A 15,911-nucleotide genomic window follows, 5' to 3' on the forward strand; every position below is an offset into this window, starting at 1 on the left:
GTGCTGGAGATTGAAAACAAACCAGAACCCTGTGACCTTGAAATGTCTCACAGACTTCTCTTAAGCATGATTCATCTGCTTCTCTGTTGGGAAACATGGAAGATCATCAAAAATGATATTGCAGAGTGTTGATTCATTTTGGAGGAAATTGCATAAAGAAATTGTGGAAAATCAGGCTGCAGAAAAATGCTGATTAGATGATCTTCATTTCTAGCTTTTCTTTCCTGTTCATGCTGATGTGTTGGTACCTTCGAATTTCTTGGGCTTGTCAGACTTGCTAGTCCATCATTCTCTGGAACACGTTTGGCAAAGGGAGCAGTTTGTGGCTATTCCAAGAATACATTCCAAAAATTGAAGTAAATTCATATGATACTTCCTAACCTTTGCTTCAAAAATCTAAACTGCGAGTTTATCCACATAACATTTTTTGTAGTTACGTTTTAATAAATGTTCTTATTGAGACATTGAGGGTTTTCATTATCACCAGAAACAACGTACTGAGCATTTCTGCATAGGCTGCTTCGGCAAGAGGCATAGTATAGCTTGTCGGGTATGAGGCAGAACATGCTAAAGCTGTCCCTTGCAGAAATGCTCAATAACTTGTCACTACGATAATGCCGGTCGGGCAGGTGGTGCTAGGGATGGACCAGACTCAGAGGAATCCAGATGCACTCACAATGAGCATGTGTATTCCCTTTCATATATATATATATATATATATATATATATATATAATTTTGAGGAAGGGAAATGTTGAATTTATATGTAAAAGCTTTCTCAAACGTACTAACTCTTTTTCATTTTGCTTTCCAATCTGTTATGTATATATATATGTATATATATATATGTGTATATATGTATATATATACACACACACACAACAAATTATATTTTGAGGAAGGGAAATGTTGAATTTATATGTAAAAGCTTTCTCAAACGTACTAACTCTTTTTCATTTTGCTTTCCAATCTGTTAGGGATAAAGAATTTTTTTCAATGAAATGATCTACTTGATTACCAACATGAAACTATTGCAAAAATAACCCGAAAAGAGAACTGGCCAATGTTTCGTTTTTGTTATAGTTACTACATTGAATGGTTTAAGTAATAATTCAGTTGCCAAAACCAGTAAAGGAAACTTCTTTAATCTATTTGAGTAATTTGTTCATTAATACCTTAACCTATGTTGATCAAAATATAATTGGTTGTGTGTGTATATGACTATTGCAGAAAGTGCATTTGATAGCCAATTGCTTGACCACGGTTTTGAGCAACAAATTATAACTTTTTGATGGTTTTTAACGATACAAAATTAAAAAAAAAATCATTTAGCTACACAAGTAGTCAGCTGATTTTCATTTTATGTTATAAGCTTTTGTGATTTAAAAATTATTAGACATTAGAAATTTTAGAAGTTTTTAAAGTTATACAATATTAAGAATTTTGATTGTTATGGGGTCTCCTTAAAACTATAGTAACACGCTAATCTAAAATGTCTTCTCTATTTCTTTTAATAATTATGTTTTAAATTAAAAATGTCCATAAACATGTGGTAATACCTACAAGTAATTCATATATAGATTTGTTTAGATTATATATATATATATATATATATATATATATATATATATATATATATATAAATATAATTATCCATCAGCTAGACATGAATTTAGAATTTCTCGGACCAATTATCCGTCAGATAAAGATCAATTTAAAAGAAAAACCAATGCTAATCTAAAAATTCTTGCGCCAATTATCCATCAGCTGAAGATCAATCTAAATAGAGAAGCAATGTTAATCGGAAATTTATGGCGCCAATTATCCGTCAGTTAAAGACCAATTTAAACGTGGTAACGTCTTAATTCAGAGATTTTCGGCTCCATCGGGGATCTGGTGCGGATTCTCAGGCCTTTCTTACCCAGGAGTAGTAGTCGCTCATCCGCTTGATTAACAACCAAAGCTCTGCCTCCCGCTGCCTCTCCTTCTCCGGCGAGTCTTCGTTCCTCCACCACCGCAGCTTCCCTCTCTTCAGGTCCCGTCCCCTTGCGCGGCTGCAAAGAGAGAGAAGGCCATCGAGACCGTTCATCTTTGTCGGCTTTTCTCTATCAAGGTCGACATCGGGAACAAGTGTACGTTTCTTTCCTCTTTTCACTACTGATGCTTCGTTGCGTTCACCGTTTGTCCTTTGCTCTCCTTTCATCTAGTAGATCAACTTTTTTCTTGGTATGAACGAATCATTCAAGATTTTCCTTGATCTACGTGGGTATTTCTTCTTTTGCCGTGAGTGTAGCGGTTTCTCTCTTCATCTTGATTAGGTAATTTCTGAATCAATATTTTTTTGAACCCGGGATGAATATTTTCTTTTTTTATCATTGTTACAACGGCTTTTATGCGTTTATTGTCTGCAATGGTTTAGTCTTCTTCGATTGCGCCTTTGCTTTAATTGCATGCGCATCTGTTTTTTTCTCGACGCCTTGTGCCATTTTATGATAGCGATGAGGCTAAGATGTTGCTCCATTTTCCAAGAAAGCAGCTAGTTTCCTTGCTATACATGTGGGATTATTGATAAATTACCGATTTTTTCAATCTCTTACATGCTATTACGCTTAAATTCTCCAAGTCTCTCTATCTATATTGTGTCTTTTCTCCTTCTCCCTCTTTTCTTTTCTCTCCATCCTCCCCGCATCTTCTTCCCTTCTCATATTCTCCCCGTTCTTCACCTGTCAACCCCACTTAGCATCATCTTCTTCTCCCTGTCCTCCACCCTCCTGCCCCACCAGCTTTCATACCACGGTTGGGAGAACCACACCTGGGCAGTCAAATGTCCAGCACGTTAGTTCATTTAGAATCCCTCCGAAATTGGAGAGATTCGGAAGGAAAGTGGAGGGCGTGCAACCAAATGTCACATTTGCCCAGCAAGGACTGTAAAATATGAAGCAGAAGAACCAAAACGAGAAAATGAAAAAAGTGTCATTAGCAACCCTTTTGGTAATGGCAGGATATGGCAGATATCTGCAGCCAAAATAAGACAAAGAAAAAAATAGATTGGAAGAAAGAAAAATGGATCAGAGCCTTGGTGAAACACACTAAATGGGCTCTAGGAAATGCAGGGATGACATTCCATCTGTTCCTTTGTCCCTAATTTGTTGCATCATTGTGGCTACCCTTAGTTTGAGCGTCACATAAAACACTATTCTTTCTAAAAAAATGCAAAAAAACATGTTAAAGACAAGTCAGCTAGAAAAATCGGAAAAAACAGGAGTTTTCTTAAAAACACTAAAAATAAAAGAAAAGCGTCGCTTTTTTTTGTGTTTTTTCTTATCTTTTTGTTTTATTAAGTTTTTTTACATTTTTTTAGTTACCAGTTTTTTATTTTGCATTTTTCAGTTTCCACATTTTATTTTTAGTTTTTTAATTTTTTTAAAATTTGTTAGGATTTTCCTGAGAAAAACAATTTTGTTGTATTATACCTGAGAAAACCCTCAGTCGTTTTATGCCCAAAAACGATATTTATGAAAATAGTTTGAACTATGTCGTCTGTTCTCCACCTATTCCATTCAGGATCCAAAAAACCAATAGAATAGAACTGTTCTGAAGCAGTTGCTCTGCAATGAATCAAATCACAGGATCAGTTTCCATGTCCTTTGATGACAGCAAGGCTGTATCAGTCCTTTATTGGGATTATGGCAAAAAGATAGGCTCATGTATGGGATCCCGTTTCTCCTTTCCTTAGCTTCTTGTGCAGACACTCCTTCATTTTTTGTGATTAGCATGCAAAACGGTAGGGACAGTCTCAACTTTTCTCTCATTCTTTTTAGAAGTTTGGTGTGAATAAGATAGTTAAGGACACAAAAATGTGATTCTTAGACCATGGTGGGCATACTGTTTGCTCTAGTTTACTGGTTTTTAGAGATTTGCGGTCCGGTGGGCTGGCAACCACCTTGGGCCCTGTGTGGCTCCACCAGATGTGAGGATGCATGCGTGCCTGTTTATCTGCATCAGTGTCATCAGAATTGGCCAAGTTCGGCTGATTCGAATTAAACTGGTGGCAAACCAATTCGATTCTGTGGCCAATTCAAGAGTGCCACATGTTAAGTATTACCTAATTTTTTGGATACATCTTAAAAAAACATTTTAAATTATTTTTTATTTGTTTTCCCTTTATTTTTTAAATGACTTTTTAAGTATTTTTAGCTGATTCACAACTGGTTCACCTAAATGGGTGAATTGACTGATTCACTGAATGGGCAGCCTTGCCATTTCGGTTCACAAACCGATTTTAATACGCTGATATGCATAAATATATTTAAACTCCAAAATTTATATGATTAATATAGGATCCAGTTGCTTATTGTATTGTTTATGTGTGATCTATAGATGCTAGATTTTTGTTGCATTAAAATTTTGGTCATAAGTTCATTTTGTATCATTTGTCTTGTATCTTGAAGCTTTTTGTTTCTACTCAGAAGAGAAAACTTTCTGTGGGAGCACATACTGTCAGAAGGGAAGGGCAAATTGAAGTGGAAGACGTAGCCAAATTTCCATGATATAGAAATTCTGACTAATTTGTGAAATATCGGAAATCTATATTGTGGTAGAATTTGTTCAAATGGATTTTTCTAGATGTGTGATTCCTGGTGAGGTATGTGGCTCATATTTTCTTTTCTCTTTTACCATTTATGATAAATCTCTCAATTAGGGCTCTGACAAAACCTATATCTAAGCATTGGTGGGGGTAATATTCTCCCAGATTTCGTGTCTTAGGTGATTTTCATATGTGTAGTCGTCTGCTTGTGGGTTTATATCTTTTTTGTTATGACATACCAGTCACATCTGAGGCACGTTAAGCAAATCTGGTGGTCTGGTTCATAATTTTGTAGCTAGTATGGGGAATCTGTATCCTTCTGTAGCTTCTTTTAACCTTTTCATGTTTTTCATCTGTCTTTTAGTGTGTGTTGGTGCTCAAAACCTTTTCTCCGGGTGCATTAATCTTGGTTTCTCCTAGATCTGACTGAAAATCCAGATAAACCTTATGCTTTGTGCCTTGATCCTGCATTTACTATTTTGCTGTTGAATGGGTATTTTACATCCCAGACGTATTGGGCGTCCCAACTAATTTATCTGGGTGGTCAAATACACCTTTATAATATACATTTTAGGGAAATTTTCAAAAAAACACACCTAAAGATTTAGTGGTATTGATAAAAAGACCTAATTTTATGATATTGTTTAAAGCACCCTTAAGTTTTTTTTTATAGTTAATTAAAAATACCACTAGTTTATTTTTGTCAAACTCACTGTTAAATCGTAAAAATTTACCATTTTGCCCTCTAAAAGTGACGTAAAAGATTCCTATTGTGAATATACCTCAATTTTTATTAACTAGTTTTCTTGCGTTAGCATAAAATGAAATTCACATAATCAATTAATATAGTAATGAAAAGGTAACTGATTTTAAGTTTAGTTGAACTATTAAACATATATTAATAGTAATGTGTATAATTGTAAAGGTCAATATAAAGCATAAACTAGTAAACATCAAATTTCTTTTGATTGTGGATATTTTAATATTTTTTATCTTGTTACCCAAGCTTAAGTTAGTGATAGCCTAATGTTTAATTGATGGAAGGTTATTTTTTGTTCGTAGTACAAAATTTAGGTTGTTTTTAATATTCAAAAGCTAGATGTTGTCTTAATTATAGTGTATTTCTGAAAATTATCCTTATTTTCAATGTGCAAGTATGTGTTCCTAAGTACAATTTGATTTTTCAGGTTGGTTTGCGGTTGCTGCTATCTCCACTTGGTTCTAACATCGTAACGCGAACAGCTTGGTGAGATTGTCATACCAGAAATTAGGATATATACTTTTGAGTTTAACTAATTGAAAATCTCCTTATCTTGTTGCAGTATTGTCTTCTGCCACCATTGAGTTCTTTAAAAAAGAGTACCAAAATCTGATGATATATCAGAAAGATGTAGTTTTTCAGCTTGAAGTTATATTGTACCTGTGGTAGCTTGTTTGAATGATGTTAAAATCAGGTTAGTAACCTGGTTTGACGTGAAGTTTTTTAAAGGTAATTTTGATGCAGGAACTAGATTTCTAACATGGTTTTAGCACATTCTAATTTCTAAAATGGGCCCTAAGCTTTTCATAGAATATTCAGATGTTTTTTGCCAATTTCACGTGGCATTTCTCTCATGTTTTCTTTCATTTGTCAAAAATGTTTCTGGTGCTTCTTTTCTATCTTTGTCAGGGATATTGCTTCTTGTGATTTGCCTCTTTGTTCACATGGTTGGTGAATAGGCAACAATACACCACCTTTTTTGGTGTCTAAATTCTTGTACATGGCTTATTTTGGCTATAGCTATGTTCGCTTGAGTCAGGTGATTTTTTTTTTTTTCTATCCTTGTAGGTATTGACTCTTTTACTTTCAATTGTTGCTTCCTGGACAATTACTGTTGGAGATCTAAGAAAATGTGAAAAACATGCAGTATTTTTCTCCTGTCCTGTCTAATAACGAACTGAGAACATAGGATGCTCATTTTATTGTCCATGCATGTGAAATACATAACAAGCATTTATCTGAAGGACTTTGTCAGGTACATAAGGCTTGGCATTTATGTTGTGCTTTTACATTGTCGGTCAGTCATTTTATGACTACATAATTAATGCTCTTGATGGATTGGTTGAGGTCATCTAATCACGGTTATGTTGGACATGGACATGGACATGAGCATTTGGTTCCAAGATGGTCTCTGATGATACATTGTGTCAATCTGTCTGATGCAGATTCCTTTTCTTCTTGTTCATGTTTGACCTTTTATTGCAGCTGTTCAATTGGAGTTGCTTTGCCCGTATATTCCACATTCAAGGCCATAGAAAAGAATGATCAGAAGGAGAAGGAGAAATGGTTGTGTTATTGGGCAGGTTTGTCTTAGGTTCCTAATATTTGGCTCTTTTCCATTCTAGCATCCAAATTTCTTTTTTCTGGAATAGAATTCATTTACATTTATGTAATGAAAAACTGCATTTTAATATCTTAGACTGACATTGTTCTTTAGGGATTATTATATATAAGTGTTCCAAACATTGTTAAGGACATCAATTAGCTTGCAAACTCTAATTAGAGGTCCTGTTTAGGAATTCCTGGTCCAAACATCAAGGGCCAGTTAGCTATTTCTAGCTAAAGTTTATAAATTTTAAGCTTACCTGTGGGGAGCTGATAAGCTAGTTGATCGCCTCAAGGGGCATAGTGTAGCTGCTCATGCTAGGGGCATGTGAAAAACCACGTCTCTAGTTTGATTCCCATGAGTACTATGCTTTTGCATTTTTAAAGTGGTGAGGTGCAGTACCCATGTTGAAGAGTGGTGATGTTGACTGAGCTCAGAACCCTAGAGGCTGGTTGACTTGGGGGCCCTTTGGGTTTTTCTTGAGCAGTGGGTCTTAGGCCTCCTGCTCACTTGAGAATAAGCCAGTTGATCCTATCTGTCCAAGTTAGAGACCATTTTGTAAATCTTTTTAGTCCTTAATTTGTAATATTCTAAAATAGGGCTTTGCATCCAGTTGTTGTTAAAAAATGGCCTCCTCGTAGACTACTGAGAAAGAGACTCGAAAGTAGTTTTATACTTGATGTTTCCTTTCAATAATATTTTAAATGAAATTAGCTCCATTGGCTATAGTATCCATGAGCTTCAATTGTGCCTTCCATATTCAGTAGCAGATGAAGCTTGCAACTGCAGAGCTATCAGTAGGCATGGTGAGAGAAGTTGTTGAAAAGAGAAAAAGGGCATGTGGCCTTTGAATGTGAGCAACAATGGTAGTTGTCTCCAACCTGCACCCACACCCATGTTTTCTCAAAAAAATTTTCTCACCTGTACTCTGCATCCTTGTGACATGGGTTTTATCATGTCAGGTGAACGGCATACTGGTCAAATGTTGGGCGGGTAGATGCAAGTTACTTTTTAGACATGCTACTGGTGATGCATGATTTCATATATCGTCCTAGGTGCACAATTGTATCCCTGGTTAGAAAATCTGGAGGCTCAAAAATTGTCCTCTCGTGTATTCAGAAGGAATGGTGTCATGTTACCTTATATTGTCATTTGCTTGTTTTCTTGTGCCTTGACCTAGTGGTTTTTTAAGAAGTCATTCCGGCACTGGTTATGGAAATGACAGTCAGTAAGACTTCTTTGCATTTGGAAAAGTAGAGCTGCGAAAATTGTGGATTTGGTGGCTACCACCTCTAGGACTCAATGGTGGTTGAAGTCAATAAAATTCTCGTCTGTTTTGTCTCTTTATGTGTCATGAACTGCCATACGTTTCCTATTGTGTGGATGTGGCTACTTTTTTATTTTCTCCTGAATGGCTGGCCTGTACAATCCTGAATAATTTGAAAGTTTGTGCACATATTTTACCAGGAATACCTTAAATTTTTTGGTATTTGCAGCATTTGGATCATTCAGCATTGCAGAGATATTTACAGACAAAATAATTTCCTGGTACGTCATTGACCCCATTTATGTTGGAGTTGTGTGTGCAAGATTTCTTGTGTTATTTACTTCATGACCAGATAAATTGGATTAGAGAATGACTATTTATTAATCAACCTCAATTGAACTTGTTTGTTGCTGGAAAGTTTCCTGTGCTCAATTTTGACAACTGCTTTAACTGTTCACACCATCTCAGTTTTGCACAATGTTTTGAGGGTTAGCATAACAAAATTGTTGTTCACCGATCTGATTGAATTTCCTAACCCCTTTTTTCATCCTGCCAGGTTTCCATTGTACTATCACATGAAGTTTGCATTTCTTGTTTGGCTCCAACTACCTGGCCTTGATGTATGTTCTCTCTCTCTCACACACACACACACAAAGAGGCAGATTATATGCTTGAATTTTGCTGAATCCAATGATTTACCATGCTAATTTTACATTGGTTTTATGGCTATGGAATATTTCGTAATGGGAAATGGTATCTCATTTCTAATCTATATTTTATTTTATTTCTATCTGACACACTTCTGGGACAGGGTTCAAGGCATCTATATCTGAGGTTCATACGTCCATTTCTACTTAAGCATCAGGCTAAACTCGATCAATTGGTTGGTTTTATCTATGGTGAAATGGTAAGCTTTAGGCATGACATCTGTGCTTGTTTTTGTTCTTAAAGCTTTCTTTGCCTTGAGTGCCATATTGTTCTCTTATGGAGGCAAGTCTTTATGTTAGGTTATTACCTGTAGTGCTGAAGGACTGATTATATGTGAGATACAGTTGACGAGCTGCAATTTTTATTTCCTTTCAAGTACCTTTTTAAGCAATTTCCACAAACATATCCCAAGTATTAGTCGAGCTCCTGCAATGATAAGTGCAAGAATCATACATGCCCACATGGTCATGGTGCACAAGAGGTGCAAGGCATGAAATAAAATGAATTCATTGATTTAATGCTTCAAGAAAAAGCATTACATATAATGGGTATAGCCGTTGGGCTAATTCCCTGGTCATTAATACATATGATTAAAAGCCTTTAAGAAGCACAAAAAATTATGACAAAGCATTACATCAAAGGGATGGAAGACTGGCCATTGGACTAATCCTCCGGTCATAAGACACATGAATAGAAGCCCTTTAAAAAACACAAAAGACTGTCACAAAGTAAAATACAAAAGAACCGCACACACGAGTAATTTACTAATTGACAGTTTTCTCGGAGAGATCTAGACATGTAGGGGCTGTTTGTTGCACTGTAAAATCATGAAAAGATGCTGATTCGGAGAGAATATCTAAACGTTGCCCCACCTAAGATGTAACAAACACTAATTCAAGGTAGTGATTTGGAGAATGCAGCACCCAAACTTTCTCACCTTGGTCCTTTTTTGGAGAAAAAAATTAATTTCATGTGGGCTTGTGTTTTCTATTTTCTCTTCTAATCTGAGAGGATGGCATGCTGTTCGACTGATGCACAGAAAATGAGTCCTGTCGACTTGATGAAGTAAATGAGGCTTTAGGCACATGCTTGAACATGTTTTTGACCGTACAGGAATGCAGATGTCTTGTTTTCTTGCTACAACCCATGCTTTGTTTTGAATAAATCTTAAATTTTAGGGAAGAGCACCTTCTTTTTTATTGTGAAATTTTTTGGTGTTATAGGAATTCTATTTTTTTCCTGATTTAATGGCACGTGTAAACAAAAAATTGTCATTTTTTATCTTACGAAATCCATTGTAATGTTATTTGTAATGTTTGGTGAAATTGAAAGGCATGGAGGAATACCATACTTGTCCGTGTCTGAATCACCTTCTTGTACATAAATATCTGCACGTGTACTCAATTCATGGTCACAAGTGGCTGCATGTTTTGAAAATATAGCGATAGTAGTATCAAAATAAATATAAATGCGAATTTATTGCATTATTTTGAACATATGGTCAATTTCAGTTTTTCGAGAAAATTTGTAATTTCCATTAAACATGTTTTAATGTATTTTTTGACGTTTTTTTGTTTCTTTTAAGGATTTAACAATTATTTTAATCTTTTTATAATTTTTGTAAGAAATTTAGTAGGAAATTTAAGATTCATAATTTTTATGCCCATTTGCGGATTTTTTAAGGTTTTTTTTTTACATTTCAAAAATTTTCCATAGGAAAGCAAAATATTCCAATTAATATAAGAGAATAACCTCTCATGAGAACCTGAAAACTATATTCGTGACTCTGACTCAACTTGATACAGTATTACATAGTACACGTGGATGATATATATGCTTATGTTTTTTATTTTGTCATTTTCCCTACTTTCGTTTGTGTACCCAGTTGCAAGTAAGCTGCCTATATACCGTTTGATTAAACTAAACCTAATGAAATTTTGTGCAGAACAAATTTGTCACTTCTCACCAACGAGAGATCCAATTTCTGAGGGTAACATTGCACAAATCTGTATTTGCAGGTATTGATTACATGTTCATATCCTAAATGACCTTTTTCATTATCAATGGTTTCCAACTTAAAAACTTTTACTTTGGTTATTTCTTGAACAGTGTACCAAACAGTGAGGGGAATGATCGTGCCAGTGCGACCATGTCTCCCTCCTTCAGAGGAGACTGAAGATTTAGATCATGATTAATGGGTCTTTTGCATTTGATGGCAGACACTGGAATTCATTTTTTATCTAGGCCTTTATGTACATATGCCAGTAGATAAACTTATTCTTTTATACGGTTTTGTATAGATACAAATCTTTGTTTAGCAGTTTATCTTATATTTGGATTAGTGGAAAGGATTCAGGAATTGTTATGTCTTGGAATATATAGGTTAGGATAGTGGATGAGATATGGGGGAGCAGTGTGAAGTGCAAAAAGAATCCGATGCAGAGAAGCAAGCACTTTGAAAACAAGAAAAAGCAGGTTTCCTGGTGACCATTTGAACAATCGTTTGGTAAGAAAACTGCTGTGATAAATGTTCGGAATTTTATAAATACAACCAACTTTTTGTTCCCTAGGTAAGCCATCCAACAAAAAAGTTTGGGAATCAAATTTTCTGCAATATGATCGTGAAGGTTAAACCGAAACGGCGAAAAGATATAAAATGAGGACCATTTGTTAATCCGCCAACTTAACCACCCACTTCCTTTCCATCACAGAGACTATTTTCAGGAATTTCTGAACAGTAAAAGATTTGGAGGTTTTCTGTTTTGTAAGGAATATATGGTTATGTAAGGTGTGATCCTCTGCAAGATATTATATTAATTTAAATTGATTTAGGCTGAGGGTATTACTTGGAAAGTTTTCATACTTAAGAGGTCGTTTGGTAGGAAGATCATTCAAGAACTGTCCAATGAATATTTTCCGAATGTTGGGGCAGGTTCATGGAAAAATAAAACTAATCTTTTCACAAATTTGCCTCAATTTTGAAGTAGATTCAGTAGACACTCCTTACATGTCCTTGCTGTCAAACGACTCCTAAAGGAGTGCCAATGTATGTAAATAAATAAAAAATGAATAGAACCCATATGAAAATAGAGGAAAAATAAATAAAAAATGAATGGAACCCATATGAAAACAAAGGAAAATTTTGAGGGGCAACTGCCCATACCAACCCATATGTGTCTCTGTTACTGTTTGCATGTTCATTTCCTAAACAAAATTGAATGACAGCAGAAGGTTTTTTTTTAATTATTATTTACTTATTTATGAATAAAGGCCGGGGGCCTATTTCCCCTGCAGATCGTTTTCTGGAGGGGGGAAAGTTGGTTCTTGAACTAGTCATTTACCCAAAATCCTTAATCCTCTTCTTGGAAAGAAACTGCTCCTGCCACTAAAAACTCATTTTTTTTCATTAGTATGTCTTGGCAGAACCTTGTATATGGGAAGCTCACCTATATAGCTACGGATGTCAATGAATTTGATATGAACACAGATGCTCCTTTTATTATATTATATCCGACGTAGTGGATGTTCACATGTTCATATTCAAATTTGCATTCGCAAACAGATGAAAAAAGTATATCATATCTGAGTATGACTTAAAGTTTACAATCTAAATCGAATCCGAATTCGACTTTTAAATTTACATTTGAACTTAGCTTCTATTTTTTAAGTGCACAATTGAATCTGAACTACATTAAGATATGTTGACAACCGACTTTCAAGCTGAATGGTTGTTGGCCATAAGGTACTCATTTAAAATTGAATTTAAATCTGATAAGTTATTTATTGGAAACTTGAATCTAATCAGGCGTCACTTCTTCAATTTGATCTTGATCCATTTTCTTAATCGGATGTTAAATTTTTTCTCTTTGAAGCAGTTTGGTCTGACATCCGATCTAAATTTTAATCAATTGATATCCTTATATAAGCAGTTGAACCTGAACCAGCATGAGATACTCTGCATGTCCTGTTACAAGTCTTTTGCCGAACCAAATCATATATAGTTGTCCAAATGTCTCAAATTCTTAAATATGAGATTGTTCTTTGGCAACTTGACCTTATCATGGGGACGTTCATAAAATTCATAAACACCGGCACTATACACATCAACACATGACATTCACATAAATTTGCCTCAGGGATGTACCATAGTTGGTCAACCTGGTGGGCCGATACGAGTAGTTTGATTCACATGGTTGCTACTTTTATAAACTGTAAATCGTAATAGTATGACACTTTAGTTAACGGGTGTACTCTTCTTCAGGTGACTTCTGCTCACTCGAAAGAGTTCACAAACTTTACTGAAATCCAATGGCGAATTTTCATGGAATGCCACATGTCATACACTTTATTATTCTTGTTTTTTTTTTTAAATTAAAGCCTTTTGAATTTTATTGTTTATATATACACACATTTTCGTTTTCTCAAAAAATGTATAAAAAATGTATTTGATGAATTGCTGAATTCTATACAACTTTTGTACAACAAACCTTTATGTTTTCTGACTTTAAATTAATAAAAGATCGTGCCATCCACGTGAGTTGGAAAGGCCGTCTCCCAATTCCAATTGTGTCATTGATCTGAGCTTTGGGTTGGTCAACTTGGAGACATGCAATTTGTGATTGGTTGTGCACTAAGGAGCACTTTTCCTTTTTATATCTTTACACCAAATCTTTTGTACTTTGGCCAGCCACAAAAGCAAGCCGAGAAATAACTACAGTTAGAGTTAGGTATGAATGTCATTGGGATCGGATATATTTTTAATCATATCTGTTTTCGGATATTCACATATTCTGTTTCAAATTCAAATAAATATCTGAAATCTAATTTTACAATAGGAATTTGATCATAATCTGATTTTTGTATTTATATTCAAATCCAAATTTTGAACTAGATTTTACCATTTTTCAAAATTTAATAGCATTAGATACAAAATATTTGTCTAAAAATGAATTCGATCCAAATCTATATCCGAATTTGATCAGATATTAATGTATATTCAAATCCAATTAAATGTCATTTATTAAATTTGAATCCGATCCAATTTCTTAATCGAATATTAAATGATTTTCATATGCGATATTTTCGTATTGATTCGGTCAGATGTCCGATTCAAATCGGATATACTAACATCCCTACAGCCAAGTGTGTTGATTTATTCAAGGTGAACATCCCATAGTGGTCATTTTAATCAAGATCCAAATTCAAATAATATATATATATATATATATTATTTATATTTAATCTGATAACATTCTTTAAGAAAACGGTCACAAAATCCAAAAAAAAAAAGTTGACCACAGTTTATCAGTAAACAGTAAAGTTTTGAACTTAAATAGGATTCATTTGTTGACACCAACGTTCAGCATTGTCCTCCTTTTTAACCTTATTAACGTTGAAGGAAAGAGAAGTAAGCCAGAAGAGATATAAGTTGGTTTTCCTTGCAATAAATAGGAGAAGCTTATTAATTCTCACTGACCTTTTGGGATGTTCAGTAGTAAAAGCCAGAAGTGATCAAGCGAAATTAAACCGTAATTCTTTTTCCGTTAGATTGAATTTCTTACAGAATTTTGAGAAACCAGCGTGACTGAGATTTTCCTAAAATAAGATTTTTTTATAATTTCCTCAAAATAAGATCCTTCTCGTATTTTCTGTAGTTTTATCCTGCTTTTACATTTTTTCTCATTATCTTTACATTATTTTTGCTTTAAAGTTTAAAACTCTGGTCAAATGTTATCTTCATTTCCATAGTTACTAAAACATTTTTGTTTTCATTTCATCAAGTTATTGTTTACGTCTTCTTGGTAGTTTTTCATTTATTTTACTTTTTTCGAATTTTAACTTTTTTATAAAAGAAATTGTCGATTTTTCCCCAGAATTTAATACCCTTGAAAAATGTTCTGATTTCAAAATCCATTTATGATATTTGTGGCTGCCAACAAGCATCTCAGCCTAAGTGTAAACTTTTTTTTTCAGTCATAAAGCAAAATAAGTCTGTCGATTTTTGTTATGAAACCACACCTAATACCTTTATCTCTATAAGAACAAACAAAAGGGACTTCTTGCTTATCTTCTACCCGCCACTGGTTTTTACTATGGTTGTGTTTGTTTCATCGCGGATTTGAGATTCCTAGATTTAAAGTCGGAACCTCAAAATTTAAGATCCATACTACATCCTCAATATAAAGTTTTCTCAAAACATACCTTTTAATACAGCTTCGGATCTAAGACCCGAGGTTATAAAAAACAACCTATTAGCAGCAGTTTTACTTGAAAATTCTTTCTTCCTCTTCTTTTATGTATTTCTGAACAATGGGCAGACTTTTTTCTCTTAGAGTTTACTTCACATTATTGAATTGTGAAACAGTTTTGGCACCTAACTCCAAGGAAAACGATCCAACGAACAACTGTTATGCTTTAAAACTAATAAATATTACTGCCCATCTCTACTTTCAATTTCATTAACCAGTATTGACTTCCTTCTCGGTGCAGGAACAGAGATATCCAATTGTACCAGGGAACAGTCAAGTGCATTAATGGCTGATATTCACTCAGTTCACTTCTACTAGTAGTTTTACCACTGAACGGCCATGAACTCCATTTTGGCATCATGTGTATAATTAGGTTATGGCGGGCATTTTACCAGAAGTTTCCATCGTACCAATCTACCGTGTGTGAATATTACTGTTGACGGATATACTCGGGGGTGGGTGCAGGGTGCTGATTTCAACCAAGTTCACCAACTTCATTCTTCAATGATGGAGTGCCATTGATGTAATGTATAAACATTAATTGTCACAACTGTGGCTCTTTCAAAAAAATGTAAAAGAACAGAAAAAAAGAAATTTGTATGTTGAGGTGATGTTTATGCTATGCTTGTAACTTGTATGTTGGCGCCTTCCATTACTTTTGCATTAAAAAATTAATGAAAAAAAAAAATCAGATCGAAGACCCATCCCTGTCCCAACTCCAGTAACCAACTACTT

At 34.5% G+C, this 15,911-nt stretch overlaps 1 protein-coding gene across 3 annotated transcripts; it reads left to right on the forward strand.

Annotated features, from left to right (window-relative positions):
• Nucleotides 1-1,860: 1,860 nt before the first annotated feature.
• On the forward strand, nucleotides 1,861-11,283 carry LOC116246654 (HVA22-like protein k). Of its 3 annotated transcripts, none has more exons than XM_031618454.2 (9): nucleotides 1,861-2,131; nucleotides 4,451-4,644; nucleotides 5,775-5,833; nucleotides 6,833-6,930; nucleotides 8,450-8,501; nucleotides 8,777-8,840; nucleotides 9,032-9,127; nucleotides 10,874-10,946; nucleotides 11,038-11,283. In XM_031618454.2, the coding sequence occupies exons 2-9, from the start codon at nucleotides 4,612-4,614 to the stop codon at nucleotides 11,121-11,123; spliced, it is 561 nt and encodes a 186-aa protein (XP_031474314.1). In that variant the 5' UTR covers nucleotides 1,861-2,131; nucleotides 4,451-4,611; the 3' UTR covers nucleotides 11,124-11,283. The 3 variants fall into 3 exon arrangements, with proteins under 3 accessions (XP_031474314.1, XP_031474313.1, XP_031474315.1); XM_031618453.2 differs by having other exon boundaries at nucleotides 4,469-4,644; XM_031618455.2 differs by having other exon boundaries at nucleotides 4,472-4,644.
• Nucleotides 11,284-15,911: the final 4,628 nt, after the last annotated feature.

Source organism: Nymphaea colorata, chromosome 2 (assembly GCF_008831285.2).
Source record: "Nymphaea colorata isolate Beijing-Zhang1983 chromosome 2, ASM883128v2, whole genome shotgun sequence".
NCBI lineage: Eukaryota > Viridiplantae > Streptophyta > Magnoliopsida > Nymphaeales > Nymphaeaceae > Nymphaea > Nymphaea colorata.

Excerpts from the sequence above, each read along its gene's own strand:
- LOC116246654 (XM_031618454.2), top strand. The coding sequence starts at position 4,612 with ATGGATTTTTCTAGATGTGTGATTCCTGGTGAG. Across the intron at positions 8,841-9,031 it reads TCCAACTACCTGGCCTTGAT|GGTTCAAGGCATCTATATCT; the intron begins GTATGTTCTCTC and ends CTTCTGGGACAG. Across the intron at positions 10,947-11,037 it reads GCACAAATCTGTATTTGCAG|TGTACCAAACAGTGAGGGGA; the intron begins GTATTGATTACA and ends TTTCTTGAACAG.